Below are 16,624 nucleotides of genomic sequence, written 5' to 3'. Positions count from 1 at the left end.
TGAAACGGTAGGACAAACGGATATTAACACTTGTATAGTGTTAGAACTTAATTATCATAATATAAATTTATAAGAGTCAAAGCAAAATTGTAAGTAAATTTGTTGTAAAACTGCTTGATATAGGATAATTTTTATGAACATACTTACATTTTTAGGGCTTGATTATAGAGTTGCTTCGCTTATTACATTATACTTTGTTGTCCCAGGAATCAATATACAAAAAATCAGATCAATCCGATGATTTGATCAAATAAAATTTTTGTTGTTAAAAAAGTAAAAAAATCAACATGTTTAAAATGGACGTACGGACATTTTGGTAATGATTATAGAGTTGCTACGCTTTCTAAATTGTACCTAACTACTGAAGGAATCACCATGAAATCGATAGGACAATTCTAACATGCCTAAATTAACGGAAAAAGCTATCCGTTACGGACGTACGGACGGACGTACGGACGTACGGACGGACCGACCCTAATTATAGAAAAGCTTCGCTTTTAAAAAGACCAATTATCTCTATAAGTAATGCGTTTATTGGAAGCTAAAACAGCTTTATTTATGACTTACTACCATTCCATAAGTTTTAAAAGAAATTTTTTGTGGAGTAAATTTCTTTTAGGAGTTTAACCCATATATGAGATATTAATTAACAAAACACATCCAGCACAATTAGTATTTATTAATTCTATTCTTTGAGAGTTTTATTGCTTGGTTTTCTAACTGCATAGTAGTGATCAAACTTTTCTACAAATAAATCTACAGAAGGGGTACCTTTGTTTATCATGATTAGAGATGTATATCAATTTATCGTCAATTGACTTATCCCCTACGATCCCTGTATTTAAGACAGACAGTTACATAATAGAGTAAAAAGGCCCATAAAATTTATGTACAAAATTACATTTGCATATTTTTTGGGGTGTAATTTCTCAATAAGCGTAAAGGATAGACTGACCTTCACCCCCTCCCCCCCCCCCCCAACTTATTTTGAAATAAATTGGAATAAGGAGTATGCAATTTTTCGTTTATTGGTTTAGTTTTTTTTTTGTTAGGTTACATTAGGTACTTGGTCATTGCACCGCAAGTATGTATATGTATGCCCAACATGGGTTAAGAACAGGTGAAAAATTAACCACAACCCCTTAATTGTAATTTATTCTTATTCAATCAGGGTTTTAGGTGTAGTGCTTGATAGCACTAAGAAGGAAAGCACCTTTTTGTACACTATTCTTATTCAATTAGGGTTGGAGGTGTAGTGCTTGATAGCACTATGAAGGAAAGCACCTTTTTGTACACTATTGAATAATATTTCTACTTATTATTTTCCATTCTATTACATCAAAAGACTGGGCAGCCAGATAGAACATCGCTTTAAATTAGATTTTTAAAAAAAGTTTTAAAAATTTAAGGGATAGTTATTTCCTTCCTGGCTGTGTTAACTTCCCCCCCCCCCCCCTCACTACATAATCAACACCATCAGCCAGCTAGACACCTTTTTTTAAATAAGGAAGATCTTTATAGTGCCTTTAGAAAAGGGGATAAATTAGAAAACTGGGATCATGGAAAGAAAACAAAGTCGTTCCTAATTAGGACAGAAGTCACTGGAAATTGATCTAAGGAAGGCTACTTATGTCCTTCATCTAACAAAATCTAACTTAACCCTTACAGATCGGGGGGGGGGGGGGGGGCTCAAAGAGCCCCCCCCTCTAGTTTTTTCAGTCTCATTTTTTTTGTAGGTAAGATGGAGAGCTGTAACTTCATGACTTTTTAAGTTTAGTAATTATACGTCGGCAAGAGTTGATTTTATTAGGATATCTGGTCTGTGTCGGTCGTGGTGTCCGGTCAAAGTCGGTTGGGTAGCAAAAAAAATTAGAAAAAATTCTAAATAAATCTTAATTTCTACATTATGACTTTTGTGTATAAGGTAGAAACCTGTAATTTTTTTGGTGAATACTTAGATATCAATGACCTTCTGAGAAAAGTGGTGTTATGACCGTTTGACCGCTCCCTGACCGACTTTATGACCGATTTTTGTCCGGCTTTTACTACAGATATAAATCATGAATATCGTGGCTTCTATCACAGCTAGAAACCTATAATTTTTTTTGGTAAATCCTTGAGCAATAATAAACAGATGAAAATAATAATTTGCGCCGCCAACCGCCGTTTTACCGCCGTAACCGCCGAAAATGGCGGTTTCCGGTATTTGCCGTTTTTCGGCGATGATCAGAAAAAGTAATTTTTTTGTTATGAAAAATAAAAGTTCGTCCTAAAATTTGGTCATCCTAGCTGCAAAATTGGCCGCTCTACAGCTGTTTTAAAATTTAGCGGCTGGCCGCTAAAAAGCGGCTAAGGAGCGGTCTGACTGCTATGACTAGAAAAAGTAATTTTCTCTAAAAATACACATGAACCACCAGAAAAAAATTTTACGTCTTTATCTGTACCAGGAGCCGAGATAGAGAGGGGGGCTCTTTGAGCCCCCCCCCCCCCTGATCTATTAAGGTGGGAATTGGGGCCCGATCTGTAAGGGTTAAGGGAGGTGACTTATGTCCTTTGTCTGACAAATTCTTACATTAGGAAGGCTGCTTATGTCCTTCATCTTGCAAAACATAGCAAATTCTTGCAAAACATAGCAAATTATTGGAAAACTTAGCTTTTCTGTCCTTCACATAGCAAATTCTTACAAAACATAGCAAATTCTTGGAAAACTTAGCTTTTCTGTCCTTCACATAGCTAATTCTTGCAAAACATAGCAAATTCCTACAAAACATAGCAAATTCTTGCAAAACATAGCAAATTCTTACAAAACATAGCAAATTCTTGCAAAACATAGCAAATTCTTACAAAACATAGCAAACTCTTGCAAAACATAGCAAATTCTTGCAAAACATAGCAAATTCTTGCAAAACATAGCAAATTCTTGGAAAACTTAGCTTTTCTGTCCTTCACATAGCTAATTCTTGCAAAACATAGCAAATTCTTGCAAAACATAGCAAATTCTTACAAAATATAGCAAATTCTTGCAAAACATAGCAAATTCTTGCAAAACATAGCAAATTCTTGCAAAACATAGCAAATTCTTGCAAAACATAGCAAATTCTTGCAAAACTTAGCTTTTCTGATGTGAAGGAAAATAGCAAATTCTTACAAAACATAGCAAATTCTTGCAAAACATAGCAAATTCTTACAAAACATAGCAAATTCTTGCAAAACATAGCAAATTCTTACAAAACATAGCAAATTCTTGCAAAACATAGCTAATTCTTGGAAAACTTAGCTTTTCTGTCCTTCACATAGCTAATTCTTGCAAAACATAGCAAATTCTTACAAAACATCGCAAATTCTTGCAAAACATAGCAAATTCTTGCAAAACATAACAAATTCTTGGAAAACTTAGCTTTTCTGTCCTTCACATAGCTAATTCTTGCAAAAAATAGCAAATTCTTACAAAACATAGCAAATTCTTGCAAAACATTGCAAAATCTTACAAAACATAGCAAATTCTTGCAAAACATAGCAAATTCTTGCAAAACATAGCAAATTCTTACAAAACATAGCAAATTCTTGGAAAACTTAGCTTTTCTGTCCTTCACATGGCTAATTCTTGCAAAACATAGCAGATTCTTACAAAACATAGCAAATTCTTGCAAAACATAGCAAATTCTTACAAAACATAGCAAATTCTTACAAAACATAGCAAATTCTTGCAAAACATAGCAAATTCTTGCAAAACATAGCAAATTCTTACAAAACATAGCAAATTCTTGCAAAACATAGCTAATTCTTGGAAAACTTAGCTTTTCTGTCCTTCACATAGCTAATTCTTGCAAAACATAGCAAATTCTTACAAAACATCGCAAATTCTTGCAAAACATAGCAAATTCTTGCAAAACATAACAAATTCTTGGAAAACTTAGCTTTTCTGTCCTTCACATAGCTAATTCTTGCAAAACATAGCAAATTCTTACAAAACATAGCAAATTCTTGCAAAACATTGCAAAATCTTACAAAACATAGCAAATTCTTGCAAAACATAGCAAATTCTTGCAAAACATAGCAAATTCTTACAAAACATAGCAAATTCTTGGAAAACTTAGCTTTTCTGTCCTTCACATGGCTAATTCTTGCAAAACATAGCAGATTCTTACAAAACATAGCAAATTCTTGCAAAACATAGCAAATTCTTACAAAACATAGCAAATTCTTACAAAACATAGCAAATTCTTGCAAAACATAGCAAATTCTTGCAATAAGGGTCCTAAACTCAAAAACGAATTTTCAGCACGATCCGACCACTGGTTTTTAAGATACGGTGACCTGGTGTCCTTGGTATGAACAGTAAGATTTGGGAAATGGTTCAAATCCTTAGTAAATTTGGCTAAGTCTAAAAATATTTTGACACTTAGTCAAATTTTTGAAGAAAAAATACCCAGGTGACACCAAGCGTACCTACTGAGAGGACACCAGGTTGAAAATATTATAATTGTCAAAGAATTTTTGGACTTAGCCAAATTTACTAAGGATTCAAACCATTTCCCAAATCTTACCGTCAGTACCAAGGACACCAGGTCACCGTATCTCAAGAACCGGCAGTCGGATTGCGCTGAAAATTTGTTTTTGAGTTTAGGACCCTTGTTGCAAGAATTTGCTATGTTTTGTAAGAATCTGCTATGTTTTGTAAAAATTTGCTATGTTTTGCAAGAATTTGCTATGTTTTGTAAGAATTTGCTATGTTTTGCATAAATTTGCTATGTTTTTTAAGAATTTGCAATGTTTTGCAAGAATTTGCTATGTTTTGTAAGAATTTGCTATGTTTTGCAGGAATTAGCTATGTGAAGGACAGAAAAGCTAAGTTTTCCAAGAATTTGCTATGTTTTGCAAGAATTTTTTTTGTTTTGTAAGAATTTGCTATGTTTTGTAAGAATTTGCTATGTTTTGCAAGAAATTGCTATGTTTTGTAAGAATTTGCTATGTTTTGTAAGAGTTTGCTATGTTTTGCAAGAATTTGCTATGTTTTGTAAGAATTTGCTATGTTTTGTAAGAATTTGCTATGTTTTGTAAGAATTTGCTATGTTTTGCAAGAATTTGCTATGTTTTGTAAGAATTTGCTATGTTTTGCAAGAAATTGCTATGTTTTGCAAGAATTTGCTATGTTTTGTAAGAATTTGCTATGTTTTGCAAGAATTTGCTATGTTTTGCAAGAATTTGCTATGTTTTGTAAGAATTTGCTATGTTTTGTGAGGTTTTGCTATGTGAAGGACAGAAAAGCTAAGTTTTCCAAGAATTTGGTATGTTTTGCAAGAATTTGCTATGTTTTGCAAGTATTTGCTATGTTTTGCAAGAATTTGCTATGTTTTGTAAGAATTTGCTATGTTTTGCAAGAATTTGCTATGTTTTGTAAGAATTTGCTATGTTTTGCAAGAATTAGCTATGTGAAGGACAGAAAAGCTAGGTTTTCCAAGAATTTGCTATGTTTTGCAAGAATTTGCTATGTTTTGCAAGAATTTGCTATGTTTTGTAAGAATTTGCTATGTTTTGTGAGGTTTTGCTATGTGAAGGACAGAAAAGCTAAGTTTTCCAAGAATTTGGTATGTTTTGCAAGAATTTGCTATGTTTTGCAAGTATTTGCTATGTTTTGCAAGAATTTGCTATGTTTTGTAAGAATTAGCTATGTGAAGGACAGAAAAGCTAGGTTTTCCAAGAATTTGCTATGTTTTGCAAGAATTTGCTATGTTTTGCAAGAATTTGCTATGTTTTGCATGAATTTGCTATGTTTTGTAAGAATTTGCTATGATTTGCAAGAATTAGCTATGTGAAGGACAGAAAAGCTAGGTTTTCCAAGAATTTGCTATGTTTTGCAAGAATTTGCTATGTTTTGCAAGAATTTGCTATGTTTTGTAAGAATTTGCTATGTTTTGCAAGAATTTGCTATGTTTTGTAAGAATTTGCTATGTTTTGCAAGAATTTGCTTTGTTTTGTAAGAATTTGCTATGTTTTGCAAGAATTTGCTATGTTTTGTAAGAATTTGCTATGTTTTGCAAGAATTAGCTATGTGAAGGACAGAAAAGCTAAGTTTTCCAAGAATTTGCTTTGTTTTGTAAGAATTTGCTATGTTTTGCAAGAATTTGCTATGTTTTGTAAGAATTTGCTATGTTTTGCAAGAATTAGCTATGTGAAGGACAGAAAAGCTAAGTTTTCCAATATTTTGCTATGTGATGGACCAAAAACCAATTTTATGCAAGATTTTGCTATGTAAAGGATCAAAAAGCTAGGTTTTGTGAGGTGAAGGGAGGCTACTTATGTCCTCAATCTTGCAAAATCTTTGTTAAGGGAGGCATGTTATGCCCTTCATCTAAGAAATTCTCACTTAAGGAAGGCTACTTATGTCCTTCCTAGGAAGGTGACTTCTGTCCTAATTTAGGAATGACTTTGTTTTCTTTCCATGATCCGAAAACTGTTGGCCAAAGTATCTCGTATGACGTCATATTAGAATAATCCATTATTAGGGTCCCCAAACAGTGGGTGAGTTACATATAGCTCATGCCCCATCTATTATTATACTTTTATGTTTTAACATTTAGGTTCGGAATGGAGCAAGGAGGGTCATCACTGTTATATTCACAGTACTCAGGGTAACAATAGATAGATAGATAAGTAGATAGATAGATAAGTAGATAGATAGATAAGTAGATAGATAGATACATAGATAGATATATAGATAAGTAGATAGATATATAGGTTTTGAATGGAGCAAGGTGGGTCACCATTGTTATATTCACAGTACTCAGGGTAACAATAGATAGATAGATAGATAGAAAGTTAGATAGAATGATATATAGATAGATAGATAGATATATAGATAGATAGATAGATTTTGAATGGAGCAAGGTTGGTCACCATTGTTATATTCACAGTACTCAGGGTAACAATAGATAGATAGATAGATAGAAAGTTAGATAGAATGATATATAGATAGATAGATAGATATATAGATAGATAGATAGGTTTTGAATGGAGCAAGATGGGTCACCACTGTTATATTCACAGTACTCAGGGTAACAATTTTATTTATTTTGGGATAGGGACATGTTGACTAGTTAGTTACCTCATTAGCGCGAAATTCTACTTCGATATCGATCATCTACAAAACTCATACACTTGTTATTGAATTTGATACTCTAACACCCGATGAAGTTGGTTAAGTAACAACACCAACTCTTTGATTGGACTACTTTTGTCTGAGAGTTAGAACTGGGTATGGTAATTTTTTTACGGGCCAGGATTGTCCATTACTCTCACTATTAGTGTCACGTGCCAGACATTTCAGCGATCAATACCATTTTATAAGTCTTTGGTATGGGCCTTCCTTAATTCTTAATTTCACATTATTCATTTCACATAAAGGTACACTTCACATAGATACGTTTCACATAAACTCATTTCACATCAAGGTACACTTCACATAAAAGTACTTTTGACATAAAGGTACACTTCACATAAAGGTACAAATGACATAGAGGTACATTTGACATAAAGGTACATTTCACATAAAGGTACATTTGGCATAAAGGTACAATTGACATAAAGATACATTTCACATAAGATACATTTCACATAAAAACATTTCACATAAAGGTATATTTTAGATATGGATAAACTACACAAAAAAACGTTTCACATAAAGGTACATTTCACATAAAGGTACATTTTACAAAAAGGTACATTTGGCATAAAGGTACATTTGGCATAAAGGTACATTTGCCATAAAGGTACATTTGCCATAAAGGTACATTTGACATAAAGGTACATTTGCCATAAAGGTACATTTCCCATAAAAACATTTGACATCAGCTTCTTTAGGTAGACGTCCCTGCAATGAGGACAGAGCGGAGACAAGAACGATTAAAACAGAAACAGGGGATGTTCATCTTTACACTGTTATGGATGGACACGGTGGAGAGGTTGGTTGCACATAGATAGATATATAGTTATATAGACAGATAGATAGACAAGATGTTCATCTTTATACTGTTATGGATGGACACGGTGGAGAGGTGGGTTGCACATAGATAGATAGATAGTTATATAGACAGATAGATAGACAAAATGTTCATCTTTACACTGTTATGGATGGACACGGTGGAGAGGTGAGTTGCACATAGATAGATAGATGGTTATATTGACAGATAGATAGACAAGATGTTCATCTTTACACTGTTATGGATGGACACGGTGGAGAGGTGGGTTGCACATAGATAGATAGATAGTTAGATAGACAGATAGATAGACAAGATGTTCATCTTTTTACTGTTATGGATGGACATGGTGGAGAGGTTGGTTGCTGATATGCTAGACAGATGAAATTAGAGATATATATATTTAGATAGAAAAGTTGGATATATTAATTAAAAAGATAGATAAAAAAAAAGATTGATAGATAAAAAGATAAATATGATTATTTATTAGATAGATAGATAAATAGACAGATAGATAGATGAATTTTTAGATAGATAGATGAATATAAAGATATATATAAATATATAGATACATAGAGAAATTAAAAGAAATGTAGATAAATAGAATAGATTATAATTAGACTGAATGATAGTCAGATATACAAACAGTTAGCAAAATGATAATGTATTCATATAGAAAGCTGTTTTTTATAGAGTTAAATATTAATAATAAGTAAGATCTATCAGGTAGATAGTTACAAAAACAAATTAGAATAATATTTTTATTTTAGTTTTGTGTCAACTACGTGCACTCTGTGTTACTGAAGCAGTTAGAAAATAAAATCAGACAAATTAAAATTATCACCAGGAATTTTGATTCTACTAAATGAAAAACTATCTCAGACGTAGGGCAGGGGGTATTCTTTTTTATGGGGGGGGGGGGGGGTGTTAAGATAATATTTCTTTAAAGACTTGTTGAATAGTATAAATAGTTAAGCACCTGCAAATAACCGATGTGAAGCTTTCTCGAAAAGAAAACTGAATTTCAAAATCTTACATTACATATGTTCATCAACAGATAAAAACTTAATATATTAATTCCAAGATTCTTGATTTATTAAATTAGCTAAAGAATGTCTAAGCTTATTTGTATAATTGTCTAGTAATATTTAGATGAAAGGCTATTTTAAGGTCAAACTGCTACAAATAAAGGATTAATTGGCTATAACTTCAAGACTACATCCCCCCCCCCCCCCTTTTCTAATGTTTCAATTTTGATTGGGAGTGGGGGGGGGGGGTATCATGGGACTATAACCTAAGAGGCCGTATTTGTACATTGTACTAACTCTGTGGGGCTTTTCTAACCCTTACCTTACCTGAACAAAAATAAGTATTATAGCTTTTTTTGCATACATACATATGCAATATGTATGAAACCATCTCTATCATAGGCGTCCAAGGGGGGGAGGGGTAATGGGCCATTTGGCACCCCCAAAATTTTGTGTACAATACCCCCCCCCAAAAAAAATTACCCCCTCCTTGGGGGTGCCGTAGGCACCCCCAACGATTTTGGGGGGGGGTATTTACCCCCCCCAAACCATTTTCTTAACCATGATAACAAAAAATTTAATAGTTTGATCATGTTTTATTTGCTTGGGCCTTTATAAGGGCTAAAACCATCCCGAGGATCTATGATGTAATTGTAAAGCACTGAAGATTCCATAAAATAGATACCTAACTAAATTAAATATTTCATTAAATAATGAAAAAGAATTTCTATAGGCGATTTCTTTTGTGAGGATGTCAGGGTGTCTCAAAACTAGTTATAAAACTTACCAGGACCTATAAGACGCTTCACTTTAAAGTAAAATCATATTGGTTCATTGGTTAGTGAGTTAATTATTGTATTTTTATGTTCTAAAGAATGAGATACTACTATATATTTGAATAGTAGTTGCGCCCTTAGCATCTAAGAACTCGTGTTTTCTAAAGGGTAAAAAGGGAGGAGAAAAATAGCCTAAAACCACTCAAAGGATTGCCCTATAATAGTGTGGAACCATCATGGGATCTATGTGAAGCTTTCCTAAAAAGGAGAACTCAGTATTAAAAGTAATGAAATCTGAAGCTATAGTCAAATAAACCTTACTTACTACTTTATGTTATAAGATAGTACTTATTAACTTAATAGATTAGGTAGGTGCTTTTTTTACATAATTAAATTACCCCCCCAAAAATTTTACCCCCGGGGTAAATTAGTTTGGGGGGGGGTAATTGCCCCCCCCCCCCCACCAGATTTGGGGGGAGTATTTACCCTCCCCAACAGACTTTAGGGGGGGTAATTACCCCCCCCAATCAAATTTTACCCCCGGGGTAAAAATTTTGGGGGGGGTAACACGAATAACCCCCCCCCCCAAAAAAAGCTTGGACGCCCCTGATCTCTATTCATTTGAATGTTTTTAAATGCTTATCAAATTTGAAAATTTGTAAACCAAAAATATTACAGAACTTTAAATTTTATTAACAAGAAATTGATAAAAAGACCAAAAATTTGTTTTATAAAATAGAGCTTTTATAATCATAAGTCACATGACTTAAGTTATAGAGATAACTTAGATTTTTAAAAAGTTATTCATAATTTAAAACAAGCTGTAAATAAGTTCATTTTAAACCTAGAATCCCCTTCCCTTATTTATAAAATAAGTTTAACATAAGGAAGGTCAGGTTTGGTTAGGTTATTTTGGGCACTGGTTTGCACTAAGCGATTAGTGGGGCAAATTATTTTTAAGAATCCACCTCAGCTGTACCAAAATCACATGTCATTCGAAATATTAATGTTTTCAAGTTTTAATAAAAGTTTTGCTAATCAAAAAATCTAAAAGCCCAATTCATCACATTTTATAAGCCTTATATAAAACCGCTTCATATAAGATTTTCCAGCTAAAGTAAGTTTCAAAGTACTTTATAAATTGATACATGAATAATAATATGTATAAGAAGACGTAAAAGAGTTTTTTTTTTGCAAATTGTTATTGATTTTGAAAATCACTAAGCTAATTTTCATAATCATAATTTTCTTTTGGTAATTTATAAATATTAAATTTGGTACTTATAAAATATTTTAGGGACATGTATTCTAAAGAACTTTTACACAATTTACCCTGTTTAATGCTGATAACTCATAATCTCACTTTTAGTTTAGGTTAGGTTATATTGGTTAGTTCACCGCAGGTGTTAGGCATTGAAAAAAAAATACCTACAGATTTACCGTTTGTTTTGACAACCGAAAGGGCTTAAATACGTATTATAGGTTACATATAAAGTTACAAGCGGCTACGCCTTTGAGGTATCTAGTGTGGGGGGTGGGCGGAAGTGAGACGCGCCTCTTCAACTTTCAAGAAGAAAAAAAGAAAAAAATATTCGAAGAGCTTTTTAATAGAGTTAATTTCTAATGGTAGAGTGGTGTTCCTCTCACCCAAAATAGTTATAAACATTCCCAGGACCGATAAGAAGCTACATTGTAAAGGAGAATCATATTGGTTTTGCGGTTAGCAAGTTCTTTCGTTACATACAGACACAGATCCTGTTACAAAATAAGAATAATTTTCTTTTCATAATACCTTTTCACTTAAAGTATGTTAATTGATTCAAATTAAAAAATGTATTCTTTAACCCTTACAGATCGGGGGGGGGGGCTCCAAGAGCCCCCCCTCTAGTTTTTTCAATCTCATTTTTTTTGTAGGTAAGATAGAGTGCTGTGACTTCATGACTTTTTAAGTTTAGTAATTATACGTCGGCAAGAGTTGATTTTATTAGGATATCTGGTCTGTGTCGGTCGTGGTGTCCGGTCGAAGTCGGTTGGGTAGCACCAAAATTAGAAAAAAAGTTCTAAATAAATCTTAATTTCTACATTATGACTTTTGTGTTGTGTATAAGGAGAAACCTAAATTTTTTTTGGTGAATACTTAGATATCAATGACCTTCTGAGAAAAGTTGTGTTATGACCGTTTGACCGCTCCCTGACCGACTTTATGACCGATTTTTGTCCGGCTTTTACTACAAACATATATCATGAATATCATGGCTTCTATTACAGCTAGAGTCCTATAATTTTTTTTGGTAAATCCTTGAGCAACATCAAACAGATAAAAATATTAATTGGCGCCGCCAACCGCCGTTTTACCGCCGTAACCGCCGAAAATAGCGGTTTCCGTTATTTGCCGTTTTTTGGCGATGATCAGAAAAAGTAATTTTTTTGTTATGAAAAATAAAAACTCGTCCTAAAATTTGGTCATCCTAGCTGCAAAATTGGCCGCTCTACAGCTGTTTTAAAATTTAGCGGCTGGCCGCTAAAAAGCGGCTAAGGAGCGGCCTGGCCGCTATGACTAGAAAAAGTAATTTTCTCTAAAAATACACATGAACCACCAGAAAAAAATTTTACGTCTTTATCTGTAACAGGAGCCGAGATAGAGGGGGGGGCTCTTGGAGCCCCCCCCCCCCCCCCCCCGATCTATTAAAGTGGGAATTGGGGCCCGAGCTGTAAGGGTTAACAAAATATCAATAATGTAGAATCAAAAATGGTTTCAGTAAGAAAAGTATTGAAATAAAAACAGATCTATTCAAAGAGGAATTTGGCGAAGGAATAATATTTATGCTGGAGCCTTTAATATTATCAAACCCATACAACTGTGATTTCTTAAAATAAAATTTAAATTAATAATTAAGTAATGGAAACTTTTTTTCAAAATAACTTGTTTTTCATGAAAAGATTATTTGAGACCCTAAAAAAGTTAAGCTTTTAATATATTTTTAATGTATGCATAATATTTAGTTTAAACAGACAGATGTAGGAGTCTAAAAATATCTATATATCTAAATATATCTTTGAAAGTAAACCCAATTTAAAAAAGATTTTAAAGTTTTGACTTAAGTTTATATATGGTGCATTATTTGCCAAATGTACCACTTTTCTGCACTACCTCTCCGATTTTGTTAATACTCTATATTTTGGTCCGTTGGGTCATTCAAGGATGCTGGATGGCCAAAAAAAAGTTTCAGAGTCCCTGGATGTCTAGATATCTAGCTATCTATGAAGGTAGGTAACAAAAATGTAAAAAACACCCATTTTTTCACAATTTTAAAAATTAATTTTTTCATCAATCTTACATCCAATCTATACATTTTATACTCCAAAATGATCGTTTATTCATGTAAAAAGCGCACATAATGCTATTTTGGCCAAAACTCTAATTTTACAGGGTGTCCAACAAAAAGTGTATTTTTGATATCTAGCGTAATACCCAAAATACCTGTCCGAAAAAAATCATTTTTTTTGGCTTAAATCCTGTGTTTTATCTGTGTGCATATGTGGTATATAACGGTTCGGGCCACCCGGGACTATAAGGTTGTCAAATTTCACTTTGGGACACCCTGTAAATGTGATTTTTGCGTCTGTAGAGCTAAAACTTGGTCCAAATTGGCTATTTTTTTCAAATTACTCTAATATGTGTCTTAATATGTTTGGCCATAGTGTTTTCTGACCAGATCAATAATTTCATATTTTTTGGACACCCTGTATTTTCAAAAAAAGAGAAAAAAAAATTTTGTTTTTTTTATAATTTTTTTTCTATTTTTAAGTTACTTAAAACTGTCATATAGAAACAGATTTTGACTAATAACAATAATATTTGCCTATTTTACAAATTTTTACACTTTTGGGACACCCTGTGCATGTTTTTGAAAAATTATGGTTTTTGCCCATTTTTTGGGGGAAGGAGTTGTTTTAGGGCCATAGACTATTTCTTCATTTTTGTAGAACTTTTCAAGACACATCATTTGTTATTTATGCAAAAACCGCAAAAACCGAACCGTTTTGCGGTTATTCACCGCCAAAGGCAGAATTTTTTACGTTTTTTGCCGTTCCGGAGGTTGTAATGGGCATTTGTGGTAAGAAAACGTTGATTTATCAAGATTCCTTTTAAATACTTTTATTTAGGTAATTTAATTTACTAAATTTCATATAAAGTAAAATTTTTTGTGCAGCTAACCGTTTTTCGTCGAGATGGATTTCAATTGTTAAAACAAGAAAATGAAGTTAATATAACATAAATAATTGCTATGACATAAGTGATAAAAGAAACATAAATCATGTGCATTTGAAATTCCTTTTGACAAAAATCGGTTGGATATACAAAAAAAATTACTTCACATGAAATTTAGTAAATTAAATTACCTAAATAAAAGTATTTCACAGTTATCTTGATAAATCAACGTCTTCTTACCAAAAATGCCCATTAAAACCTCCGGAACGGCAAAAAACGTAAAAAATTCTGCCTTTGGCGGTGAATAACCGCAAAACGGTTCGGTTTTTGCGGTTTTTGCATAAATAACAAATGATGTGTCTTGAAAAGTTCTACAAAAATGAAGAAATAGTCTATGGCCCTAAAACAACTCCTTCCCCCAAAAAATGGGCAAAAACCATAATTTTTCAAAAACATGCACAGGGTGTCCCAAAAGTGTAAAAATTTGTAAAATAGGCAAATATTATTGTTATTAGTCAAAATCTGTTTCTATATGACAGTTTTAAGTAACTTAAAAATAGAAAAAAAATTATAAAAAAAACAAAATTTTTTTTTCTCTTTTTTTGAAAATACAGGGTGTCCAAAAAATATGAAATTATTGATCTGGTCAGAAAACACTATGGCCAAACATATTAAGACACATATTAGAGTAATTTGAAAAAAATAGCCAATTTGGACCAAGTTTTAGCTCTACAGACGCAAAAATCACATTTACAGGGTGTCCCAAAGTGAAATTTGACAACCTTATAGTCCCGGGTGGTCTGAACTGTTATATGCCACATATGCACACAGATAAAACACAGGATTTAAGCCAAAAAAAATGATTTTTTTTGGACAGGTATTTTGGGTATTACGCTAGATATCCAAAATACACTTTTTGTTGGACACCCTGTAAAATTAGAGTTTTGGCCAAAATAGCATTATGTGCGCTTTTTACATGAATAAACAATCATTTTGGTGTATAAAATGTATAGATTGGATGTAAGATTGATGAAAAAATTAATTTTTAAAATTGTGAAAAAATGGGTGTTTTTTACATTTTTGTTACCTACCTTCATAGATAGCTAGATATCTAGACATCCAGGGACTCTGAAACTTTTTTTTGGCCATCCAGCATCCTTGAATGACCCAACGGACCAAAATATTGAGTATTAACAAAATCGGAGAGGTAGTGCAGAAAAGTGGTACATTTGGCAAATAATGCACCATATATATCCTTTTTACAACAAACAGACAATTAACCCACTCTTTTTACAGCAATAGCATAAATTTTGTATATCAGTTCCTTCTTGTGTAAAAAAATATTGGAACGGAGGCAAGACTCTAAGTTCAACTGAAATGAACGGGTAAGATTTGTATTAATATGATTTATGTCATTTAGACTGAAGAGGGTGCAATGTCCACCGAAATATCCTTATAATAAACTAACAGGATGTTTGTGTGTTTGTACCGAAGGATCTCGCTAACCGCAGAACCGATCGGGTTCGCCTTAACAGGGTAGCTTCTCATAGGTCCCGGGAAGGTTTATAACTATTTTCTTGGGGGGTGGGTCACCCACAACCACCCAAAAAAATTAACCCCCCCCCTCAAAAAAATTCTTTCAACTAAAATTAAAAATGAGGGGGGGGGGCACACCCCTCAAAAAAAAATTTTTTTCGCCCACCCCCAATTTTTTTTTACTCTTTCTTTTAAAATCTAAAATAAGAAATTGAATTATTAAATTCGACTCTCTCCTCCTCAAGTGCCCCTAGAGGCCTCTAGGGTCGTAGCCGCTAGTATTTCAATAAATAACTAAGAAGTATCAAAGACTTTTTCACTCAGTGAATTTATCACAAACTTTTAATGTTCTAAGATTTCCACTAATTTTGATATACATCAATTTATTGTCCATTGTCTTATCCCTTAGAATCCCTGTTTTTATTGCTAGTTTATTTCTCTTACCAATAGTAATACCTAAATGGATGGATAGTTATGGCAATATTTACAGGGAGTAATGGAGGGGACAATGGATCGAATACTCAATTTTTAGAAGTCTCAGACTTTGGGTACTGGCTTAAAGGGAATGTGCAAGAATTTAACAGTTTCTGACTGACTTTGGGTACTAGCGCACAAAATGTCGCTAACTCGTTTGTTAGTTTTGAATATTGCAGACAAGTATTGATAAACTTAATTTGTTATGATGTGGCTGGTTTTAACATTTTTTTTCTCTACAGAAAATATTATTCATAGATAAAAACTTTATTGTGATATTTGTTTAATAAACAATCTAAGAATCCAATTAAATTTTGGGTTATGGGGCTATGGGTTGAATGGGTTCCAGGGAGATTTTTCTAGTTATTAATTACAGAATGGTTACGTCTGTCTGATTTTCTTGAAACTTTCTTCTTATTTTATAGTTTTCTGTATTGTATTAACTCTCCCTTTACTATTCCTCCATATTTTCTGGATTAATCTGGATTTCAAGGTCTTTCAGCAAATACTCTTAAATTAAATTAATTGCCCATTGTCCCCTCTCTTACTTCATACAATATTCAGCTTGACAATAATATTTAGACAACCAACCCTTTGATTGCTAGATAAATTGTCTTGAAG

The 16,624-nt window shown here is 32.9% G+C and overlaps 1 protein-coding gene across 2 annotated transcripts in view; it reads left to right on the top strand.

Moving 5' to 3' along the window:
- LOC145334706 (uncharacterized) overlaps nucleotides 1-16,624 on the top strand; it is a 60,281-nt gene that overhangs the window by 24,242 nt on the left and 19,415 nt on the right. For both annotated transcript variants that reach the window (XM_080180282.1, XM_080180283.1), the window contains exons 6-10: nucleotides 6,582-6,632; nucleotides 7,861-7,961; nucleotides 8,747-8,823; nucleotides 12,540-12,592; nucleotides 15,315-15,378. In XM_080180282.1, the coding sequence (XP_080036408.1) occupies nucleotides 6,582-6,632; nucleotides 7,861-7,961; nucleotides 8,747-8,823; nucleotides 12,540-12,592; nucleotides 15,315-15,378 (346 nt within the window). The remainder of the gene's footprint in view (nucleotides 1-6,581; nucleotides 6,633-7,860; nucleotides 7,962-8,746; nucleotides 8,824-12,539; nucleotides 12,593-15,314; nucleotides 15,379-16,624) is intronic.

Source organism: Acartia tonsa, chromosome 12 (assembly GCF_053477335.1).
Source record: "Acartia tonsa isolate MP-2025a chromosome 12, ASM5347733v1, whole genome shotgun sequence".
Classification (NCBI taxonomy): domain Eukaryota; kingdom Metazoa; phylum Arthropoda; class Copepoda; order Calanoida; family Acartiidae; genus Acartia; species Acartia tonsa.
Note: the sequence above shows the minus strand (reverse complement) of the source record. Positions and strands in the feature narration are given on the sequence as shown.